Source organism: Myotis lucifugus, unplaced genomic scaffold (assembly GCF_000147115.1).
Source record: "Myotis lucifugus unplaced genomic scaffold, Myoluc2.0 scaffold_38, whole genome shotgun sequence".
Taxonomy (NCBI): domain Eukaryota; kingdom Metazoa; phylum Chordata; class Mammalia; order Chiroptera; family Vespertilionidae; genus Myotis; species Myotis lucifugus.
The window spans coordinates 7,347,986-7,369,666 of NW_005871086.1; the positions used below are offsets into that span (position 1 = coordinate 7,347,986).

Genomic DNA, 21,681 nt, shown 5'->3' on the forward strand with positions numbered 1-21,681 from the left:
GTAGGTATGAGATATTCTAAGCTCGCAGATCCTCACCTCTCTAATAAGCTCATCAAAGGCCACTCTTCATTGCTCATAGTGTCTAGCTCTTTTTAATCTCTAGCATTATGATGTCGTTCTTAGGAGTGCCATCTCTGCTTTCATTACTCATTTGTTCTTGCATGCTGTTTACGTTATCCATTAGAACGCTTAGCGTAATAATGATAGTTGTTTTAATTCCTGGTCTGCCATTTCCAACATCCCTGTCATATCTGGTTCTGATGCTTATTCTATCTCATCAAATTATGCGTTTTTGTTGTTTTTGTTTGTTTTTTGTTTGTTTGTGCCTTTCGTATGTTTGTGTGTGTTTTTGTTTGTTTTAGGTGTGTGTTTTTTTATAGCTCCACATAATGTACTGGGTAAAATGCTTGTAAATAGGCCTTTAGTAATATAGTGGTAAAGTGTGTAGGGAGAGGAAGCATTCTTATAGCCCTATGATTTGTTCTGTCTTTTAGTCTGAGGCATGCCTCTGGACTGTGAACTTCACAAGTATTTCTCAGCTTTTTTCTTCTGTGCTTAGGGTGGATGGTGTGGTCAGATAGGTTCTGATGACACCTGGCAGGTCAGGCTCTGGTTAACTAATTTCTCCTGGGGGCAGACTCTGTTAAAAACAGTGTGCTCCCTAATTTCAAAACGGTTCTTTTTCCCCTCTTCCTGCTGAAAGCGTTTGGGACTTTTCTGATATTTACCGTGGGGACCTGGTGGAGCTCCTGCAGGTGAATCTCAGCATTATCCACTGTGAGCTTCCAGCAGTTCATCAATTACAGTTCAGCTTTTCCTACCCCAGCACTGGTTTCCATGGCATTGATCACTCATGAGTCTGCTCTGTTGTTCTGTCTCTCCAGTCTTGGAAGCAGTGGTTTGCCTTATGTCCTTCTCTGTCTTACAGACCCAAGAAGTGTTGATTTTTTTTTTCTATTCAGTTTTTCCTTCTTAGGACAGAGTGGCAACTTTAAAGTGCTTACATGTAGAACCAGAAATCAGAATTCTGTATTACTTTTTAATTTAAATTTTAAATGCATAAGGAAAGACCTAATTTTATATAATAAATAGGATGACTCAACATTTTGAAAAGCTTAACTACTAATAAATTATGAAATTTTGGAATTGTCGTTTAAGTAGAAATTGTTTGTATTTTAGATAACGTTCACTCATCCAAGCCTAGACATTCAGGGCAGAAGCATAGAATATGCACAGCGACAAATATCCAAGGAATGTGGAGGCCTAAAGTCCCAAAATAAGGTAAGTTATCTTAGTTTATCTTCTGATAGGGACTATAACTAACGAACATATAAGTGAAGTTTTCTAGTCCTTCTAATTCTCTATATAGTTGAATTGTACTAGGGGAAAAAATTTAGTGTATAAGTTTGCTACATAAGTGCTTGTAAACCCTAATACATAAATTCTATCCAAATTTCTAGTGTGAGTCTGGGGGATATCAACAGTGTATTTATCACCAGATAGAACCAATAAGAATTATACAGAGTTAATTTAATGGACTTCACCTTTAGCCCAGACCTGGAATTTTTTTTAGTCCCAGTACCAAATATCTGGGGAATAGAAGTTTGCCCCAACCTGGGTCAGGTGCTTACTTGTAGACTAGTCGCTGTGTACAGGGACTGGGGCCAGGAGATACAAATGCAACTTCTAGAAGCCCATCTGAATGGGTAAATAAAAGGATCATTTTGATTTAGACCTTGTATGATTTATCTCCAGAAGATTTACTTTGCTCCTTGGCCTCAAGGAGACAGTCTACCCAGAAGGAGGGGTGAGGGAAGTTGTATGCATATGCATATGCATTTGCATTTGCATATGTATATGTATATGTATGTGGTGTGGTGCATTTTAAGTTATTTTCAGAGACCTACATAGCCAAGCTTTAAAAAGTATATGTCTTTGTATTAGTTTACTAGGGCTATCATAACAAAGTACAACAGACTAGATGGCTGGAACAACAAGAACTTATTTTCTTATGAGTCTGGAAACTGAAGTCCAAGGTCAAAGTGTTAGCAATTTGGTTTCTTCAGGGACCTCTCTCCTTGGCTTGCAAGTGGCCACTTTCTTGGTGTGTCCTCACAGGTCTTTGCTCTTTCATGCATATCCCGGTGTCTCTCTCTGTGTCCAATTTCCTCTTAAAAGTACGCCAGTCAAATTGGATGGATTAAGGTTCACTCTAAGGGCCTTATTTGAACTTAATGACCTTTTTAAAGTCCCTGTATCTAAATATAGTGACTTTCTGAGATAGTGGAAGTTGGTGCCTCAACTCATGAATTTGGAGAGGACATGGTTCAGCCCATAACATTCTACCCGTCTGGTCCCCTAAATTCATGCCTTTCTCACACGCAAAAATTCACTCCATCACAGCAGCCCCCAAATTTAACCCTTTCCAGCATCAACACTCAGTCCCAAGTCTCATCTAAGTTTCATCTAAATCAAGAGTGGGGTGAGACAAAATATGATTCATCCTGAGACAAACTACCTTTCTATCTGGGGACCTGAGAAGCCTGAGCAGTTACCTGCTTCAAACTGTGATTGTGGGAAAGGCACAGAATCGATATTTCCATTCCAAAAGGGAGAAACTGGAAAGAAGAAAGGAGTCATGGGTTTCTTAAACAAGTCCAAAACTTAGCAGAGCACAAATTTCATTAGATTTTTACGGCTCAGAAACAATCCTCTTTGGCTTGATTTTTTTTTTTTTCCTTCAGGGGGGTGGCCCTGACCCTGGGCTTCCTGGCCCACGGGAACTGAGGAAGTGGCCCCATCCTATTGAACTGAGGCGACAGCCCCAACATTTCCAGTTCTTCCCTTAAAAGATAATGCATGTTCCCAGCCAGATAGCTCTGTTTGCCAGTCCTGTAAATGCTATTACTTTGACAACCTTGATTCATTTCCTCTCAACTCTGTCCCCTTAGATCCAACCTGGCAGCATTTCAGCTGAGATGGTTGATAGGATCTATGAGTCACACCATAACCTCTTTATCCTATGATTATCTAGCCACACCTTTGGTATTTTCTTCTTTTTTATCCACACCCGAGGATATGTTTATTGATTTTGAAAGAGAGAGAGACATCCATTGCACCCAGATGGGATCGAACCCACAACCTTTTGGTGTATGGGACAATGCTCCAGCCTACCTATCCAGCCTGGCCAGGGCCACACCTTTAGTGCTTTCTTCAGAGCATGCTTATAAGTTCTGCCTTCCACAAAACACTAGAATACAATTCTTTCCCCCCTTTTTTTTACCACTTCCTTTCACTATCCAGTATTATGTTTAAAGTTCAAGGCTATCTAGGTTTTTTATTACGTGCACCTCAAAACTTTTTGGCCTGTCTATTACCCAGTTTCAAAGCCATTGCCACATTTTAGGTATTTGTTACAGCAACCCACTTCTCGGTACCAATAGATGAGTCACGGTTCTCCAGAGAAACAGAACCAATAAGACGTGTATATATAGAGGTTTCTTTTAAGGAATTGGCACATGTGATAGTGGAGGTACATCTCCAAACCCTGCAGGGTAAGCTGTCGGGCTTGAGAAGCAGGGAAGAGTTGCAATCAGTCTGTTCCATTAAGGCCTTCAGCTGATTGGATGAGGTTCACCTATATCATGGAGGCTGATCTTCACTCTTCATTGTCCACCAATTTAAATGTGAATCTCATCCAAGAAACATCTGTACTTAAACATTGAGAGTAATGTTTGACCAAATATCTGGGCACCATGACCTAGCAAAGTTGACACATAAAATTCATGTTTACAGTCCTTATTGCAGTTTTCATCTCTTCCTTTTGTAGGTCCCTCGACACGTCAGCTTTCAAGATGAGGATGAGATTGTCAGAATAAACCCTCGAGATATCTTAATCCGTCGCTATGCGGACTACAGGCATCCTGACATGTGGAAAAATGACTTGGAGAGAGATGATACTGACTCCAATATTCAGTTTTCTAAACCAGACAGTAAAAAATCAGACTACCTGTACTCTTGTGGGGATGAGACTAAGTTAAGTTCATTCAAAGACTCTGTGGTATTTAAGACACAGCCTTCCTCATTAAAATTTAAGAAGTCAAAACGAAGAAAAGAAGATGGTGAGCGTTCTCGCTGCGTATACTGCCAGGAAAGGTTTAATCATGAAGAAAACGGCAGGGGGAAGTGCCAGGATGCTCCAGACCCTATTAAAAGATGCATCTATCAAGTTAGTTGCATGCTCTGTGCCGAGAGCATGCTGTATCATTGTATGTCAGACTCAGAGGGAGACTTTTCTGATCCCTGTTCATGTGACACTAGCGATGACAAGTTCTGCCTACGATGGTTAGCCCTGGTAGCTCTTTCTTTCATTGTACCATGTATGTGCTGCTACGTCCCTTTGAGAATGTGCCATCGTTGTGGGGAGGCATGTGGGTGTTGTGGTGGGAAACATAAGGCTGCTGGATGAAAAGGATCTAGGGCCAAAATGAGTTTAAAATCTTTGTTTCCAGGCACTAGCTAACTTGGATTTGCAGAAGCTTTCGGCAAGCAACATGAAATCTTGCCTGGTGTCATAGGGGCCACGCGTGGAGGAAGCAGCACTCGTCAGTTCTTGGCATTTCACAAATGCCAGCCATGCCTAACTTTTCCCTTGAGTGCATGGCACGTTTTGTTACAGGTTGTAAAGTGTATTTGCAAAAGGAAACCATTTCTGGTTATTGGCTATAAAAAGGGATCATAAAATATGATCTGACTAAAAGGGATTAATTTTTGGCATTTTTGTATATTTATGCATTAGGTGATGGGACTTTTAAAGGTTTGAATTCATTAGGACATGAACTAAAAGTGCACTAGGGAACAGCTGATTTCAATCTAAGAAAAGTTAACACTTGGAAATTATAAGAAGTTAAACAAGTGCACCTAAATCATTTATTGTTTTTTGAAAGCAGTTTTATGTATAAATAACAAATGTTTATATTTAACTAAATACAAGGTACGAATTATGACATTAAACTTTTCTTCCCCTTCCTAGTTCTGAAGTAGATGTACATATATCTACGGTCACATTCCATTATATTTTGCATATTTTACTCATCTAATTAATATAACATTTTTATTCCATGTGAATGATTTGATATTTCCATCTTTGTTTCCTGTTGGCTACGGTTTATGTTGAGTTCTATCTGTACATTCTGGTAATCTAAAATTCTTTAAAATATTCTAATAGCCTTGAGTGACCAACTTTTTTTTAAAGCACAGATATAATCGTCTAATGTTCTGATGGGAACGTAACACTTATTTTTATATAAAAAGAGATTGTGTAAACATAGAAAAAAAAGAGGTTTTGGGGGTTGTTGTTTTGTTTTTTGTGGTATTCAACCAGCAAGTTGTTTTCTTTCAGAGTTTCCTCCTTCAAAAAATTATATTGCATTTACAAATATGTCACAAGACAAAGAAGTGTAACTGGATGGTTAGTGTAAAAGTTTCCTCCTAAGATCTCCGTTTATCATTCTGCTAACCCAGAATTCGTTCAGCTGTGTTACTAATTTTTTTAGCTTAATCCTCAGTGCTCATTATTCACATAATACCAGTAGCTTTTTTCAGTTGCATTTTATTTTATTTAAACCAGCCAAAAGCAAAATTATTTTATGTTAAAGTATGTGCTAAACTATCCCAGGAAAGTATTTAATCCAACATTGTGAATGAAATACTTTGTACATAAAAATTTATTTCTTTTGCAGAGCATTGTATCACTGGATGTTTTATTTACAAAGTAGTTGGATAAGCGTTCCAACAAATTATTTAAAGTACTTTGGGATCAAATTGTCTTCTTTTTTTTTTTTAACTGTTACATTTAAACTCTAATCAAGTAAGGGTTCTTTAAGAACATTCCCTTAGAGGGATCAAGTTGAGAAGCGTGCCTTTCTTTTTAATGGCTTGAAGTTTCAGAAGTGATAAACATTAAAATCACACTACCATTTGAAGCTCATTTTCTATGCACGTTTTTAAATGTCATTTATGTTTCATTCTTTTTACGTTCACACTTAAGCTTGTGTTAGCTGTCTTCTTTTGCCCCAGATCAAACTGAACAATGTATATAACACTATCTGTCTGTAAAATACTTTTTTTAAGAAAGCATTTATATTTATATGACAGCTTGAACTGACAACATTGTGTATATAGATCATCTTGAAGTATTATTTCACATTGAAAAGAAGAAAAATATATTGATAACTATAGATGTTATGAAGAAGAGGTTATTTCTAGTTTTGTACTAAAAATCAATTGGATGAACTAAATCCAAACGTGACACTGTCGCAGCAGTTTTAAGTCTTATTTTTACTGTTTATATATTTGGACGCTGTTGCACCAGATGATCTTCATCCCTGAAGTTTTCAGCTAAACTCGGTTACCTAGAATAGACTGTTAACTTTCAAAATTACTTCTTACTGATGGAATGGAAATATTGATTTTCCTTATGAATAAATTTTCATATTTGTAAGTGTGGAGTTTATAATTCAGGTTTGAGCAAGGTGTGAATAACTGAAGAAAATAACTTGCTGGCTATATAGGAAAATCTGTGGAAATGGACTGTGTATATATTTCTGGGGAGAACAAATATAATCATTTCTTCTGTTAAGCACTAATCAGTATAGTGCAACTCCTGGTTCTGTACTGTATTTTATATGCAACATATATGCTTTAATATTTTAATGTTTGTGCATTAATATTTTCAAATTGTTTTAACCACTTTGCTGCTAAGATTTTGCCGTCCCATCCCCATTTTTTTCCTTTACAATTTTAAACAAGTTTCTTCATTAAAAACGATGGTGATAAAATGGTTTTATTTCACCTTGGATCTTTATAGTTAACACACCCAGTTTCTAAATTGGTCTAGAAAACTAGTAACATGTTATCTGAATCCCTATGTGGAAAGTTTCTCTTGAGTAAATTAGAATTCGTATGTGAAAAATAAAGGGTGGTTTAAATTTCTTGCTCTAACGTGTATAGGTATGTTCAGGGACATTTTCTCGTTCTGCATACAGATTTGGCACTGCACTGCCAGCTGGCTTTTCTAAAACCTTTCTCTGTTTTTAATCTGGTAGTTTAAGCAAATGGCTAAACAGAACTGCTTATGTAATAGTAAATATGGAAAATGAAATCATCTAGATGGCATGACAAGAAAGACTTTGGTCTGATGGTGTGTTGTGTTCAGACCTGATAATTCGGAAATGATTTTTCTCCTGCCTTGAAGGTGGGGGGCTAGTGAGGGAATCTCTAGGTTTCTGAAGAAATAATGAGGTGTGGAACTTCAGCACCACCTACTGGATGATTTATAGGCCAGAACCGTGAGGTAGCAATTGGGGTCTGACAGGGTTCGTCACTATTACCTGTAAAGGGCTATTTGAGTGGTGGTCACGGCCAAGCGGAGAAAGCAGGAGTAAGATCTATATCTCAGACTATAAAAGGAATATTTTACCTAATGTGTCTTGTTGGTTGCTGAAAGATTTTAAGCACTTTTTCCTCATATATCCTGAATTAAAATATTTTATTGATATTTGGAACTGGCAATCAATTTTAATTAATGGATGTGCCGAAGCATTTATAGAACCAATTCTTTTAACTTTCTAAAGCCATTACCAAATGGTATTCTTATTTTTCCTCCCATTGCTAGTCAGGGAGAATTTTTAAAAAAAATAAACATCAATTACATTAAGACAACTTTAGAGGGAGTATGTGTTTATGTCTCTGGGATGCTGGGGCAGGGGAAAACTTGAAATTACCTATTTTCATTGGTTATTCAGCAGTGCCTAATATGAACTTTTGAAGTAATACAAATGCACTTTTAATTCTTGTTATAGTGCCATCTGATATCTTAGGTAAGTCTTGCTTTTTCTTTTATTTTTCTTCCCCATCCTCAACTCCAACCCCCATTTAATTGAACACCACAAAGATGTTTCTTAATATCCATACAAGTCTCCCAAATACAGAAAAGTATTTTCCTCTATATTTAAAGAATCTGAAGGGTGTTTCTTATATTGAAATTTGTTTTTAGTCTTGTGATTACACTTTAGACTATGTATTTAAGAGTGGGTTTTTAATTTTAGCCCAAAGATGCATTAAGCAAGTGTAACATTTTTCTAAAAACTTTGAAACCTTAGTTACCTGAAAAACAGATTCTTCACTAAATATCTTGTTCTTAATTTGACCTCCAGAATTACATTTCTAAGTATAAGAGAAATTACTGGAAACTTGCATTGTTGTGTACTTAAACATTTTTTGGTCTGTAAACCACCATGAGATATTTTGCAGGAAATCAAAACAAAAAAGAAATCACAACCTGGAGTGATTTATATAAACCAAAAACAAGGGCTTTAAGGTATTAAGGTACTGTTTGCTAGCAGCCAGGTGGTTATAAACCTTTCATATGCTTTGATTCACTGATGTTAGCCATTGTTTCTGGAAGCTCCGTAAATTGCATAAGTTGCTAGTTTTGAAAATTTTCAAAAATAATCTAGTCGAAAATCTTATGTATTAAAGATACACATAGATTTTTGTGAACATTACCAGTATGTAGTGTCATTTGCTTTCTATTCTTGACCTCAGAAGTGCCTCACTTGTATATTACTTCCATTAAAAGCTTGACTGCATTCTTTCTAATAAGCATTGAAGTATTGTTTAACTCATGTCATAATGTATCTCCTTAGATATAGTTGACTAGCTTGGTAGTTTTGGGTATATAATGTAAATATGCATATATAAGTTTGTAACTGTTTTTGTTACATCATACCCATGTAATTGGACATATCAGATGATATCAAATAATTTGTTTTCATTACCTGATTAAACCTATCATGAAATATAAAAAGACTTTTTCTTACTCTTCTAGAGGATAACAAACTCACGTAAGAAATAATAATTATGAGAGGAGGAAGCAATAGTAGAAATGGAAGCTTTTGATAATAATTTTGTAAGGTATATTTTTAACTGAGAATTAAAATATAGTTCATCTTAATGACTTACATATTCACCCTTGATTGTATCCAGATTTTTTACAGTCTGTTACCTAATACTGTACATTATATTTATTGGTTGGGGAATACGTTACAGCTAAGTCTAGATTAACCACCTTAACTGGTAGGTGAGACATGTTTAACCCAAGACGGCTACCAATTCTTTTTGTGTGTCTCCTAGTAAGTTTCAAAATTTGGCTTAACTTGTAATATAAACAAAGATAGCCAATAATCTAAATGAAAAATTATTGGGATATTACTTAAAATCATAGTGTATTTCAACACCAAAATAACCATTAGCTTACTATAATACAGTTGGATTTGTTTGAAATCAAAAATTAACTGTTTATACCTTTAACCATGAATTACGAAATGTAATCTCATGTGCTTATTTACAGGTTTTTCAGAAATTTGCTTTATAGTCTTCCCCTCAAGTTAATACCCACAAGTAAGTAGGATGGTCTTCACATCAGAGAAATTGAAACTAGGGTTCCTGCTTGGTCATCAGTTAAGTATCATGTACACAGTGGTCCTTTGAAAAAAGTCGATAGTAATATGAGATCTGGAGTCAACTCATTTAAATTAGCTGCTCTAAATTTGCAGTTTCAGACCCTTGAAATGATGTTCAAAAACATAATTCATAATAAAAGTCTAACTGCAAAACATAGGTGAAATGGTGTTTTGTCTAGCAATCTTTATTTTTGTTAATGTATTTTAAATGATCACTTTCAATCCTCAAATAACCCTATATTGTATTATCTTCATTTTACTAAAGAGGAGATTTAGGTTTCAAGAGGTTAATAAATATTCCGAAAATCTCTTTAGAGGCACCAGGATTTGAAATTTGCTTACTCCAAAGTCATATTTTAGTCACAGTGCATTTTGCCTTTTGTTACAAAGGTTACTTTTATAGAATAAGCATTGTTTTGTTCAAATGCAATTTTTTAAGGGAATACTTTCTTAATTTCCAGTCACATTTGTTTCATTTCTGGGTTCGCTTTTTATCTATCTTACTAGGTTATGCACTATCCATCATATGGCACGTGGAGATCCATAAAATTGGGATGATGCTTCAATATGTATCAGTTGTATGCTGATCCAATAGAAAGCACTAAAGACATTTTATATATATATTTTTTTCTTTTTTTTTTTTTTGTGGTATTGTTCATCTTGCCCAATTGGTATTTTGCTAAAGACTTTGAGTCAGAGGGATTCTTTTTCACCCAAGCATTGGTACTTCCTCTTGAGATAGTAGGGGGGAAATGCTCTCAAATGAGTCTTCTGTCTTCTGTCCTGTTTGTTTTCAAAGGGCCAGCCGCTTGTACATCAGTTATCCCACAAAGCCTGCCTTTGAACCAAAGTTCCATTTGCACATGTGTCAGAATGATTAGGTTAGTGTCCCCTCCTCCCCCAAACTTAATTTTAACCTGGAAATAATTTGTAGTAACCTACAGGCTGTGTGCAATTAGGAAAGAGGTTGGACAGAAAGAATTCCAGAATTTCTAATACTGAAATAATTCTTTCTGGACAGTGAAACTTAAGGAGACCTCTGTAGCTTTTGTCCCCATTGCTTCTTAATTTTGCATTTCAAAATTGCAAGCTATTTATTTATATCTTTTACTTTTGAAATGGGATACAGAAGATCTTAAATATATTACTTAAGTATATTACTAACATAAACCTCTTTTTGTGCCCTCTATATTTTCTTCCCTCCTTTCCTCAGTTATAGGAATACTAGAGGCCCGGTGCACAGATTCGTGCACAGGGGAGGAGGGTTCCCCTCAGCCTGGCCTGCGCCCTCTTGCAATCGGGACCCCTCGGGGGATGTCCGACTGCTGGTTTAGGCCAGGCTGGCATGCCGGGATCGGGCCTAAAGCGGCAGGCGGTCAGGGAGGAGCCCCAGCCGAGCGCTGCTAGCATTCATCCCAGCCCACTGTGCCTGCAGCCGCTGCTTGGTAGCACTGCCAGGACAGCTGCGCTCGCCAGATATGAACCCCACTTCTGGCTAAGCAGTGCTCCCCCTGTGGGAGTGCACTGACCTCCGGGGGCAGCTCCTGCACTGAGCGTCTGCCCCCTGGTTGTCAGTGTGCATCATAGTGACTGGTCGACCGGTCGCTTAGGCTTTTAATATATACAAACATTTCTCCAAAACTAGGAGGGGAAGAATTCATGGAGAAGAAATTTCAACAGTTTATTATAATTATTTTTTTAAATTATTGTATTCTGGAGAAAAGCCAGCGAGCCTAATTGTGTTTTTCATCGGTAGGGGAAGCCAGTGTGTCGCCATCTTAAAATTTAAGAGAAAACAAAGTTTTATGAATCCCTTAGCTTTGGGATAGTTCCGTGGTCAGCAAACTGCAGCTCTCGAGCCACATGCGGCTTTTTGGCCCCTTGAGTGTGGCTCTTCCTAAGCCTTAGGAGTACCCTAATTAGGTTAATAACAATGTACCTACCTATATAGTTTAAGTTTTAAAAATTTGGCTCTCAAAAGAAATTTCAATCGTACTATTGATATTTGGCTTTGTTGACTAATGAGTTTGCCGACCACTGGGATAGTTTAATAGTTCTTGTTAAATTGCCAAAGTAAAATGCACATGGCATATACTCCAGAATTTTAAGAAGGAAGTAGGAATTCAACCCAAATGACTTAAGATTACTGAAGAAGTTGATTTTATTGATGTTTTAGGGCTGGGAGACATCTTTGAGATTATAAATACAACACCCTTATTTTGCAAATGTAGAAACAGGCCCAAGGAGGCTATGATATTAGTGCAAGGTCATAGTAACAACCTGCACATGTAACCTGTACATCCAACTACCTGAGGCGCATCTCTTGCAGACCCCTCAAATTCAATATGCCCCAAGCTGATTTTCTCTATTCTTTAAACTTTTTTTCCTTTTCTCTGTCTTGATAGATGGTGGCACCATTGCCCTTCTAGTAGTCTAAACCAGAAGCTTGATTGTCATCCCTAATTTCTATTTTTCCTCACTTTTCACCATTGATTCTCCATTTTCTGCAGTTCTATTTCCTAATCCAGTGTCCCTCAAATCTGTCCATGTTCCCGTCTGCCCTCACTGCCACTATCCTAGGAGAAGTCATCTCACACTACTGACGTTGGGGATTTGGCATTGAATCACTTGGGCGTCGGTTTTTAAAGAGATGGTTTATATTTTAAAGAATTGGAAGGTGAAAATAACTTAAGACTGCAACAAAATGGTAATAAAAAGTTGAGATCTTCAGAGTCCAATATCCCCAGGTTCAGACAAAAATGATTTGTGGTAGGATTGAGGAATCAAGGGATGGTGACTTTAAAGACTAATCCAACATCTAGAACCACCTAGAGAATTAAGAGTAACTTGAACTACAAAGTGCAAGCTTATAGAGATGATCAACTTTAAGCTATTTATATGTTCACCTTTTCTCAAACCCATTCCCTTTTTTGCATGAGGTAAGCTTGTTGTCTGTTGTGGTTGTGGTGGTGGTTTTCTGAGAGCTTGGGTAAAGAAAAGAATCCATTACTGGAAACCTTTGAAATCTTACTGTTAATAGTATTTTAAGTAAATCAATAACTCCATAAGCAAGTGAACCCATATTTAAAAGATTTTCTTTGCTTTTTACAAGTCATTCTTCCCTTAGCAACATCAAAAACTGACTACCTAGTATAGATTTCCCCTCTTGAAGGTCACAGCTCCAGACAAGGCTGACTACTTCAAGGATGTTGGACAGGTAGACATTGTATTTATATTTTTATAATTTTTTTAATCCTTACCTGAGGCTATGTTTTGTTTTGTTTTGGGGAGGGCGGGGGTGTTTTTTGTTCATTTTTTGTTTTTTAATGAAAAAGCCTCAGGGAGGGAGTGGAAGCAGGAAGCTGTTGGAGAAGTGTGGGCAGGACATTCGCTGACCAGGGATGGAACACACAACCTTTTGGTGTATGGGACAACGCTCCAACCAACTGAGCCTCCAGCCAGGGCTTGGGCAGGTACCATTTTAGGTATATAGTCAAGGAAGACCATGCAAACAAGTGGGAAAAGAAATAATCCAGGTTAAAGGAAGAGCAAGCAGTGCAAAGGCTCTGAATAGAAAGAAGCTTGGTTTAAGGAACAGCAAGAAGACTAGTATGACTGGAGGGCAGTGTGAGGCAGCTCATGAAATGAGGTAAAGTCACAGAGACAGCAGGTGCCAGATCTTGTGGGGACTTGAGGTCATGGGAAAGAGTTTGGATTTTATTCTGAGAATGATAATAGAAATCTACTGAAAGGTTTGAAGAGGGTCATTTCATGGGCTAGCTGCTAAGTGGCTTTTTTTTTTTTTAATAGAAAACCCAATTCTGGTTTCAGATGTTGGGCTGCTATTGCCTCAAGCTTTGTCCTGACTTTTCTACTGAAATGCTCTCCCCCACCACTTCCCTGTTTCTAAACCTGATGAACGTTTCTTAGACATCATTCACCGAGCAGCTTTTGACGGATTCTTTGCTCCTTTGGTACTACGCCATCCTGGTTTCCTCCTGTTCCACTGGTTTCTCCTCTCTGCTAGATCCTTCTCCTCTTTCCTCGGTATGGGAATCAATTCTCTTTTCTAGCAACACTCCCCTCTGAGGGGATCTCAACCAGTCCTCGTTACCTGTCCTAAATAGACCGCTAGTAACCTCATTTAGATCTAATTGGCCTCCTCTTGGATGCCTTGTATTTCAATTGTAATAAGGCCAAAACAGAACTCTTGATTTCCCCCTCCAAATGTTCACTACCAGCCACGTTGCTTAAAGAAATGTTCAAAATTTGCAAAGTTGCTTGAAGAATTACTGTCTTTTCTCATCAAGAGACTCATCGATTGCAGATCTACACAGGGGTCACGGTCCACGCCTCAGTTATCTCCTGCCCACACTTCTCTGACAGCTTCCTGCTTCAACTCCCACCCTGAGGGCTTTTATTTTTAGAATTGAGTTATTACCTTATGTTTATTGAATATTTGTCTTTTCCAATTGTTATTACTTTTTCTTTCTTTACTTGACAGTTATTTATTTCACTCTGTTCCTTTCCTTCTCACTCGTACTTTGTGAACAGGTAATGAAGAATCAGAACTTAACATTTATATGCCTATGTTGGGCATATTTACATACCGTATTTAATTCCTCAATACTGTTGTGAAGTAGGTGTGATTATTTCTGTTTTACAGATGGGGAAACTGAGGGCATACAGAAATTAAGAAACATACCTACATTCTTATGTGTGGGAACTGAAATTCAAACTCTGTTCTTTCTGACTCCCACTCTTTCCTGGCTGCCATTCTGCCTTTATAGGGTTTCCTCCCTCCTGTACTCCTTAAAGTCTCTGGCCAATCCTCCTCCCTCTCCCCATCCAACCCCCTCAAATTCCTGTGATTGTATTTTATCTCATTATTCTGCATTTTCTCTTATACTCACTGACCTATTCTTACCCACCAGTGACACTCAGGTAATAGTTTTCCAGTGACAGTCAGCTGTTCTCAACCTGTGGGTCGCGACCCCTGAAAATACATCCTGCATATCAGATATTTACGTTACGATTCATAACAGTAGCAAAATTACAGTTAAGAAGTAGCAACGAAAATAATTTTATGGTTGGGGGTCACCACAACACTATTGTGCTTAGTGAATGCTGGCACCCATCTTTTACTGTCTGTAGTTTAATATGCAATTGATTAAAATCTCTACTTCCCATGACAGTGTAGGTTTAATCTGTGTGTATCTTGATAGAGAATTTCTCCTTAGCATTTAAAAAAATCATTTTCTTCTATATTAATTGATACTTTTCTAAGATTTTTCTCAATTTTTTTAAAATTCTACTCACTTAATTTTTAATACAGATAAACCTAATAATACATGATACGGTTTTTAACCAGAATTAACCCTTTGTATTCCATAAGCATCTATAGACTCAAGTGGCAGACCTTTTTTTTAATTAAATTCAAAATATCATGGCAGTTAACTGGCTAAATTATTTATTAGTAGTATTAATATCTAAAGTAGTAACTACATGATTAAATAAATGCTTTACTCATACTCGGTTCTTTTTAAAAGAATCGTGACTGTTTAACCAGAAATAAAAACAATGTAGTATGTGGTTTAAAACAGGTGTAGAAATAAAATTTGTGTCAATAGCACAAAAGCTGGGAGGGGAGACATGGAATTATAAGATTCTTAGACTGTAAGTGAAATGTTATCACTTGAAGGCAGACTGGTAAATATTTACACTATAAACTCTAAAGTAACCTTTAAAATAGCAAAACGGAGTTACAGAGGGTTTCCGAGATAGCCTGTTACATTACTGGACTGGAAAGCATCGGTTCTTCAGACGGCCCAGCACCTAACGTGCTTAATACAAAAACACTCAGGAAGGTGTTTTCTTAAAGGTGCCAACCTCCTTGGCTCTCAGCACAGCAAGCAAATTGGGTTTTGAAATTACAGTTTTCTTCATCAGGGCTTCTGCCTCCACTAATTTCAGTCATTGGATGGAGCTCAATAGAAAATGTTATGTCCCAGTCCAGAGTAACCCTTCCTTGTACCTATGAATTGTACAAGGTGCAATTTCACTCGGGCAGGAACTGAATGTTATTCAAATGTTTGTCCTTCAGCCCCACAGAGCACTTCTTCATTTTGATTTGTAGCACAACTTAGAAGTTCACTAAATATTTGCTGAATCCACCAATGATTGGCCACATGTTATTTAAAGCCTACCATTTCCTATTCCCTAACAGTGAATAAAAATACATTCATTACTTCAGTTATTTACTCAGTGTCAGGGGCCCTTCTCTGAAGAAGTTCTGAACACTTTTTTTGTTGTTGTTAATCCTCACCCAAGGATATTTTTCCATTGAGTTTTAGGGAGAGTGGAAGGTGGAGGGAAAAGCACATCGATGTGAGAGAAACACATCAATTGGTTGCCTCTTGCACAAGCCCTGACCAGGGCCCAGGCCTGGGTAGGAGCCTGCAACCAAGGTACATGCCCTTAACCAGAATCAAACCCAGGACCCTTTGGTCCACAGGCCGATGCTCTATCCATTGAGCCAAATTGACTAGGGCTAAACACATTTTTGAAGGACTAAAGGAGTGGAGAAAATAGGGTTCAGTGACTTTCATTCTCTCACAAAAGACTTCAATAACATGCATCCTCTAGAGAAATTTATTTTCCTTCTCAGTAAGGTGCAAAAAAAATGTTTTCAAATTCATATAGTTCAATTTCTTGGGCTGTTTCTCTATCTTTAAAGTGTTATAGGCCTTGCTCTCTGCCTCTAACTTTGAAAATAGTGACTGGGTGTGGGAGGTTGAGTAGGGACGGGGTGAGGGCTGGGCTGTGGTCCTCTGACCTTTCTCCATGGACTCCTCATCTCTAATCACCCCTTGAATATTGGAGCCCCAAACTTTCCATCCCAGGATATCTTTGCTTCCCACTCATTGCACACTTGCTGGAGAAACCTCATTGATTTGGGGGCTTCAGCTGCCACCCATATGTAGATGACATCTAAATCTAATTTTGGCCCAGATACCGCTTGTAAGTATGAAATCTCCAATTGCAGAGGTTCTCGGGTGACACACCCCGAAACCAGAGAGGAGGGAGCCCGATTCCTTGCGGGGCCATGTGATTCCACCTTCCGCCATGGGTTACATTGTTGCTGGGGCACTGCTGGCCCTGAATCTGGTTTACTGCACAATTGCCATTGGAGACACCCTCCTGGATATCTTACCCGTGGAGCAAAGATTGGCAAACTAGCTTATGGTCCATGTCTGATCTGACATCAGTTCTTATACAACCTGCAAGCTAAGAATGGCTTTTACATTGTAAGTGTAGCTATGTTCCAGGAGCACCTAATATATGGACAATGAAATTTGAATTTCACGTCTTGATTTTTGTCAACCACTTAAAAAAAAAATGACAACACAATGTGCTACCAGTGGAATGAGAAGGGGCAAGGAAAAGCCTGTCTGTAGTGGTGAAAAGGGCATGGCAGTGTTCTACCTACCTATCCTATATAATAAAAAGGTAATATGCAAATTAACTGTCACACCATCATAAGATGGCTGCACCCACAGCAGAGGCGGGGTTCCCATAATGAGCCATAACGAGCAATCAGCAGGGACGTGAGGCTGCGCGCCCCCACCCGGTGGGGCTTAATGGGGAACCTCAACGCTTACCCCCGGCCCAGGCCGGAGGACCTCAGGCCATGCCCCCCGCCGCAGCACCAGGCTGGGGGACCTAAGGCCGCACCCTGGTGCTGGGCCGGGGACCTGAGGCTGCACCCCTGCCCCGGACCAGGGGACCTGAGGCTGCACCCCCCGCCACGGCACCGGGCTGGGGGACCTGAGGGTGCGCTGGGGGACCTGAGGCTGCGCTCCCCCCCCCCCCCCCCGTCTGGCGGGGCTTGACAGGGTGGAGCCGGCCAGGTCTGGATCTCTCCCAATGGGGGTGGGGCCGGCTGGTCCTGGGTCTTGCGTGAGTTTGAGGTGCATGCAGGTGGGCAGGGACTTGACTCTGGGTTCCACGGCGCACCCCAGACTCTGACAGGAGAAAGATTTTCATATACATTTTACTAATTTTCTTTCATCTCTGACATTTCTATTATAGAGAAAGGGCAAATAGCAATATTAAAATATTTTCTCTAATTAATTCCCTTTTAATGTTGACAAATACACCTTAGGAATTCAAATTCTTTTTACAATGAAAAGAAAGAGAGTTTCATCTCATTTCTCTCCCAGGGTAGATGTCTGTCAATAGAAGGTGGACATCAATAAAAGGAGGGGCTTGCACAATCAATCCAGGAAGTCAGCAATCTATGAATAATCCAGAACCAAGTATTTATCTCCTCGGTTCTGGCTTGGGAATGTGCAATGCACTGGAGTGGAGGTTTGGGTGCTGGGCTAGGGGGCTGGAGCCATGCTCTCTCAGGGAGTCTCTGGGACTCTCCATGCCAGCTGGTTAGTGCACTGACAACATGGTCACTCCAGAGCACTCAGACTGCTGGGGTGGGGCTGAAGGCTTCAAAGTTGAGTGTTATTGTCCACAGGGCAGAAGCTGCATCCCCTTTCATGATCGAGCCGGGGAGATATGTACCATCACTTCGGCTGTGCTCTAGAGCAGCGATAGAGAAACTTTTCCTGTAAAGGCCCAGATAGTGAATGACTTAGACTTTTGGATCATGCAGTCTCGGTCACTCACAACTACTCAACTCTGCCATCACGTAGTCCAAGAGGAGCTCCGTCAGCCTGAATGAGAAGATGCAGGGTTGGCCCACAGTCCACCTGCAACCTAGAGCCGAACCTGAGTCAGAGCCGCTGAACCTCAGCTGTAACAATGGCAGATAACTTTTAATGTTGCAAGCCACTGAGCTTTGGACGTTTCTTGTTCCTCGGCATGACTGTAGCAAAATGCGCATCTACTGTGTGCCAAGACCCTGAGCATATAGAGAACACATTGCGATGGATTGCTTCTGTTCTTGAGCATGGCCTGGGAGCCCTGTGGCATCTGGTCTCCCATCTCCTGCCACTACCTGCCAACCTCTTTCCAGTGGTTCCATGTCTCTGTGCCCTTTGCACACACAATACCCGCTGCCCTTGGCTGCCTATCAAATCATATGTGTCTCCAAAACTCACTGAAAAGCATCTCCTTTATGAAACGTCCCCCCAAAGCCTCTCCTAATAGCTTCTCCAGCACTTGTTCGCAGGCTCATGAACTCTTGTCTGTGATGATGCTTGTTCACTAGTCTGAGCCCCTGCCAGGCTGTAGTCCCCTTGCACACAGGGAAGGCGACTTTCCATGGTCACATCAATCCTCAGACCTTAGGACAAAGCCTTGCACTGGAGCGCATTTGAGGGGTGCTGCTGAAGTTGTGACCCGAGGCAGACGGAGTCCTGAGGGGGAGGGATAGGCTTTAAGTTTGAGGCAAATTCTCTCTTTGGAATTCTCATTTCTCCATCATTTTTCTGCAGAACAAGTCGGATTCAAATAAACATCAAGGGCAAGTTTGAAGAGTAAAGGAATAAAAAAAATTCCGAAGACTGTTGTGGTCTTAGGAGTTTGGGGGTTGATGTGATATTTATAAAGCTTGCTGTGTTCGTTTATTTTAGTATCACCACACCACCCATCAATTTCCTCCTCTCCCTTTAGCAATTTGTCCTCAAATTCCCTAACCAGTGAGTTCCAGGCAACCACCCAATTTACAACACCCTAGCGCACCTTCAGAGAACTGCCCAGGGTCCGTGCCAGAGCGGACAGTCCTGATTTCCCTCCTTGCTTTCTAGGGGTCTCTGTCCGAGTCCCAGGGGCAGGGACTGGTGGGCCTCTTCTGTCCACTAGTGCGCACGGCACGTTGCGTGGAGCCCCGAGCCACTTGCGGATTGATGAGGACCGCTCGTCAGCAGAACTGGGTTGTCATGTTAGTATGATGGGGACAAGCTTAGGCACATCTTAATTTTTCATGCAGCTCTTTAAAAACCCTCTGTGAAAGTAATATAGGAACTATCAGAGATTGGGAGTATTAATTGGATATGTACTTGTTTTATTTGACTGTAATCCTGGCTCTGCCTCTAGCTAGCTCGTTGGGCCTCCGAGAAATGAATGGTTTGGAAGTAACTGAGAGCTAATGTTCCCTTAAACCTCTGAGATTCTAAGATTTCATAATGGATTTAGCAGCTGCAGGCTTTTGATGATGTGCCCAGAAATACACACCACAATTCGATCAAGATTGTGAACACGCCGATCTTTAAATAAGGGCGAGTGGGGGACTGATGAGATGTTGGTGAGGATAAAATAGAGTGCCGGATGGGAACACGCTTCATGAAATGCCAGATGTGGACATGCTGATGCGTATTACGCGAAGTCCTGCCCACATTGAAGAGTGAAACGCGGCATTTGGCAGCCTGCTATCTCCTTAACAAAATCTGTGATTGTTTTGTACAAACGGTGGCCTACAACGGAAGGAAGAGGCTGAAAGCAGGTTCTGGTGAGAGATGGTGTACAGAACAGAACATCCCTCGCATCATCGGTGGTCTCCTGCCCTTCCCTTGCCCAGGAATCAGTGATTGTCATCACACCTGACCAGTCTGCAAGCGAGAAACCCAGAGCTGCTTCTGGACCCACCTCTCCTGTGAGACCAGGGACCGTGTTTATTCTTGTTCAGCATTTGAATCCCTAGCACCTAGCAGAGGAGGAGCTCAATATTTTAAAAATAAATCCTTAGTGTTAAGCATTGCCCCCTCCCTTGAGGCACAAATACCCTGGGCAAGGACACCTCAAGTTATCAGATCTGCCTTCCTTGTGAGAGTAGCCACCTAGAGGGTCACTAAGATCATCTGATGCTTGGCATTGCAGATAACTCGTGTGAACATCGCGAGGGGCGATGGCGAGTGCTGATGATCAGGTAAGGCTCGCCTGCTTCCCCTGCTGCCGGGGGTTGGTTCTGCGTGTTGGTCTGTCTGCTTGGAGATCCTGCACGGACAGAAGGCATCCACCCACTGGTCCCTGAGCTCAAAGGAGCCTTCCATTTCTGAAAACCAAAAGGAAAAACATTCAGGTAGCCATGAGTAATACAGAAATTTTATCTGAGAGTGATAAAAAAAAAAAAATCAGGGGCCTTGCCTACATTTCATCTGTGTGGGTGAGGCAAAATGAACCACTCAACAGGATTACGAAGGCAATTGTGAGAAAGGGAGTAAAGTGGTGTTTGTTGTGCCCTTGCATCTTGTTCAATGGGCTGGTTCCTTTGTGCGTGGTATTTCTTCCCCTTATGCAGTGTGTCTAAGAGAAAGACACTCCTCCTCGACCTCTCAGCCTCTTTCAGGACAGGCCAACCCCTCCTTCTTTCTGGAAATGTTCTTCTTTGAGTTCTGGGGATACTACGTTCTGGTTTTCCTTAAGCTCTGGGGTAGTTCCTCTTCAGGCCCCTCTGCTGGCTCCTCCTCTGCGAACAGGCTAAGTTGCGCCCCAGGCCTCAGCCCTTTTATCATCCCTGAGTGATCTCATCCGGAAACATGGCTTTAATTACCATCTATTAACTGAGGAGCTCCCAAATTTATATCTCTGATTTTGACCTCTCCCTTGACTCCCAGACTTGCACAATCAGAAAAGCCTTCTTAAAGTCTCCATGTGGATGAGGTGCTGGGTATTTTCTGTTTTCCCCTGTGGATCCACTCTCCTCCTGCCCCCGATTCCCACCCCTGCCCTGTGCCCTGTGAGGCGGGCCGTGATGTGCTACATCACCAGGCTGCCTTGTCTCTGGCCTCCAGTTGGATTTGCCCAGTTGGAAAAATTGGCCGTAGGTGGAAAGTCAGGAGGAGAGTGAGGTCAGGGTATGTGTCCCCTTGTCTTCCTCTTTGTCTCTTTACTGTGGCTTAGACATTTCCCTCTGCTGAGGTCAGCCCTTCCCATGGCCACAGCTATTCTCGCTGGCTTCCGGTAAGACCACCCTTCCTCCCTTTGCCCCTTTAGGCCTAGAGCTGGTCACCTTTCTGTGCTGCAGCTTTAACATGGCCCGAAAAGGACTCCTGTTTATACCAAGCACATGGCACCAGCATGTTCTTTGTGCAGCCAGTGGGAATCCGGGCCCAGAAATCACTTGGTTTAAAGATTTCTTACCTGTGGACACAAGCAACAACAGTGGCCGCATTGAGGAGTTACGGTCAGGTGCCCTTCAGAT

The 21,681-nt window shown here is 40.5% G+C and overlaps 1 protein-coding gene across 1 annotated transcript in view; it reads left to right on the forward strand.

Annotated features, from left to right (window-relative positions):
* SPRED1 (sprouty related EVH1 domain containing 1) overlaps window positions 1-8,869 on the forward strand; it is a 120,041-nt gene extending 111,172 nt beyond the window's left edge. Inside the window, exons 6-7 of the mRNA XM_006087505.3 lie at window positions 1,180-1,281; window positions 3,830-8,869. Coding sequence (XP_006087567.1) covers window positions 1,180-1,281; window positions 3,830-4,468 — 741 coding nt within the window. The 3' untranslated portion in view covers window positions 4,469-8,869. The remainder of the gene's footprint in view (window positions 1-1,179; window positions 1,282-3,829) is intronic.
* The last annotated feature ends 12,812 nt before the right edge of the window (window positions 8,870-21,681 follow it).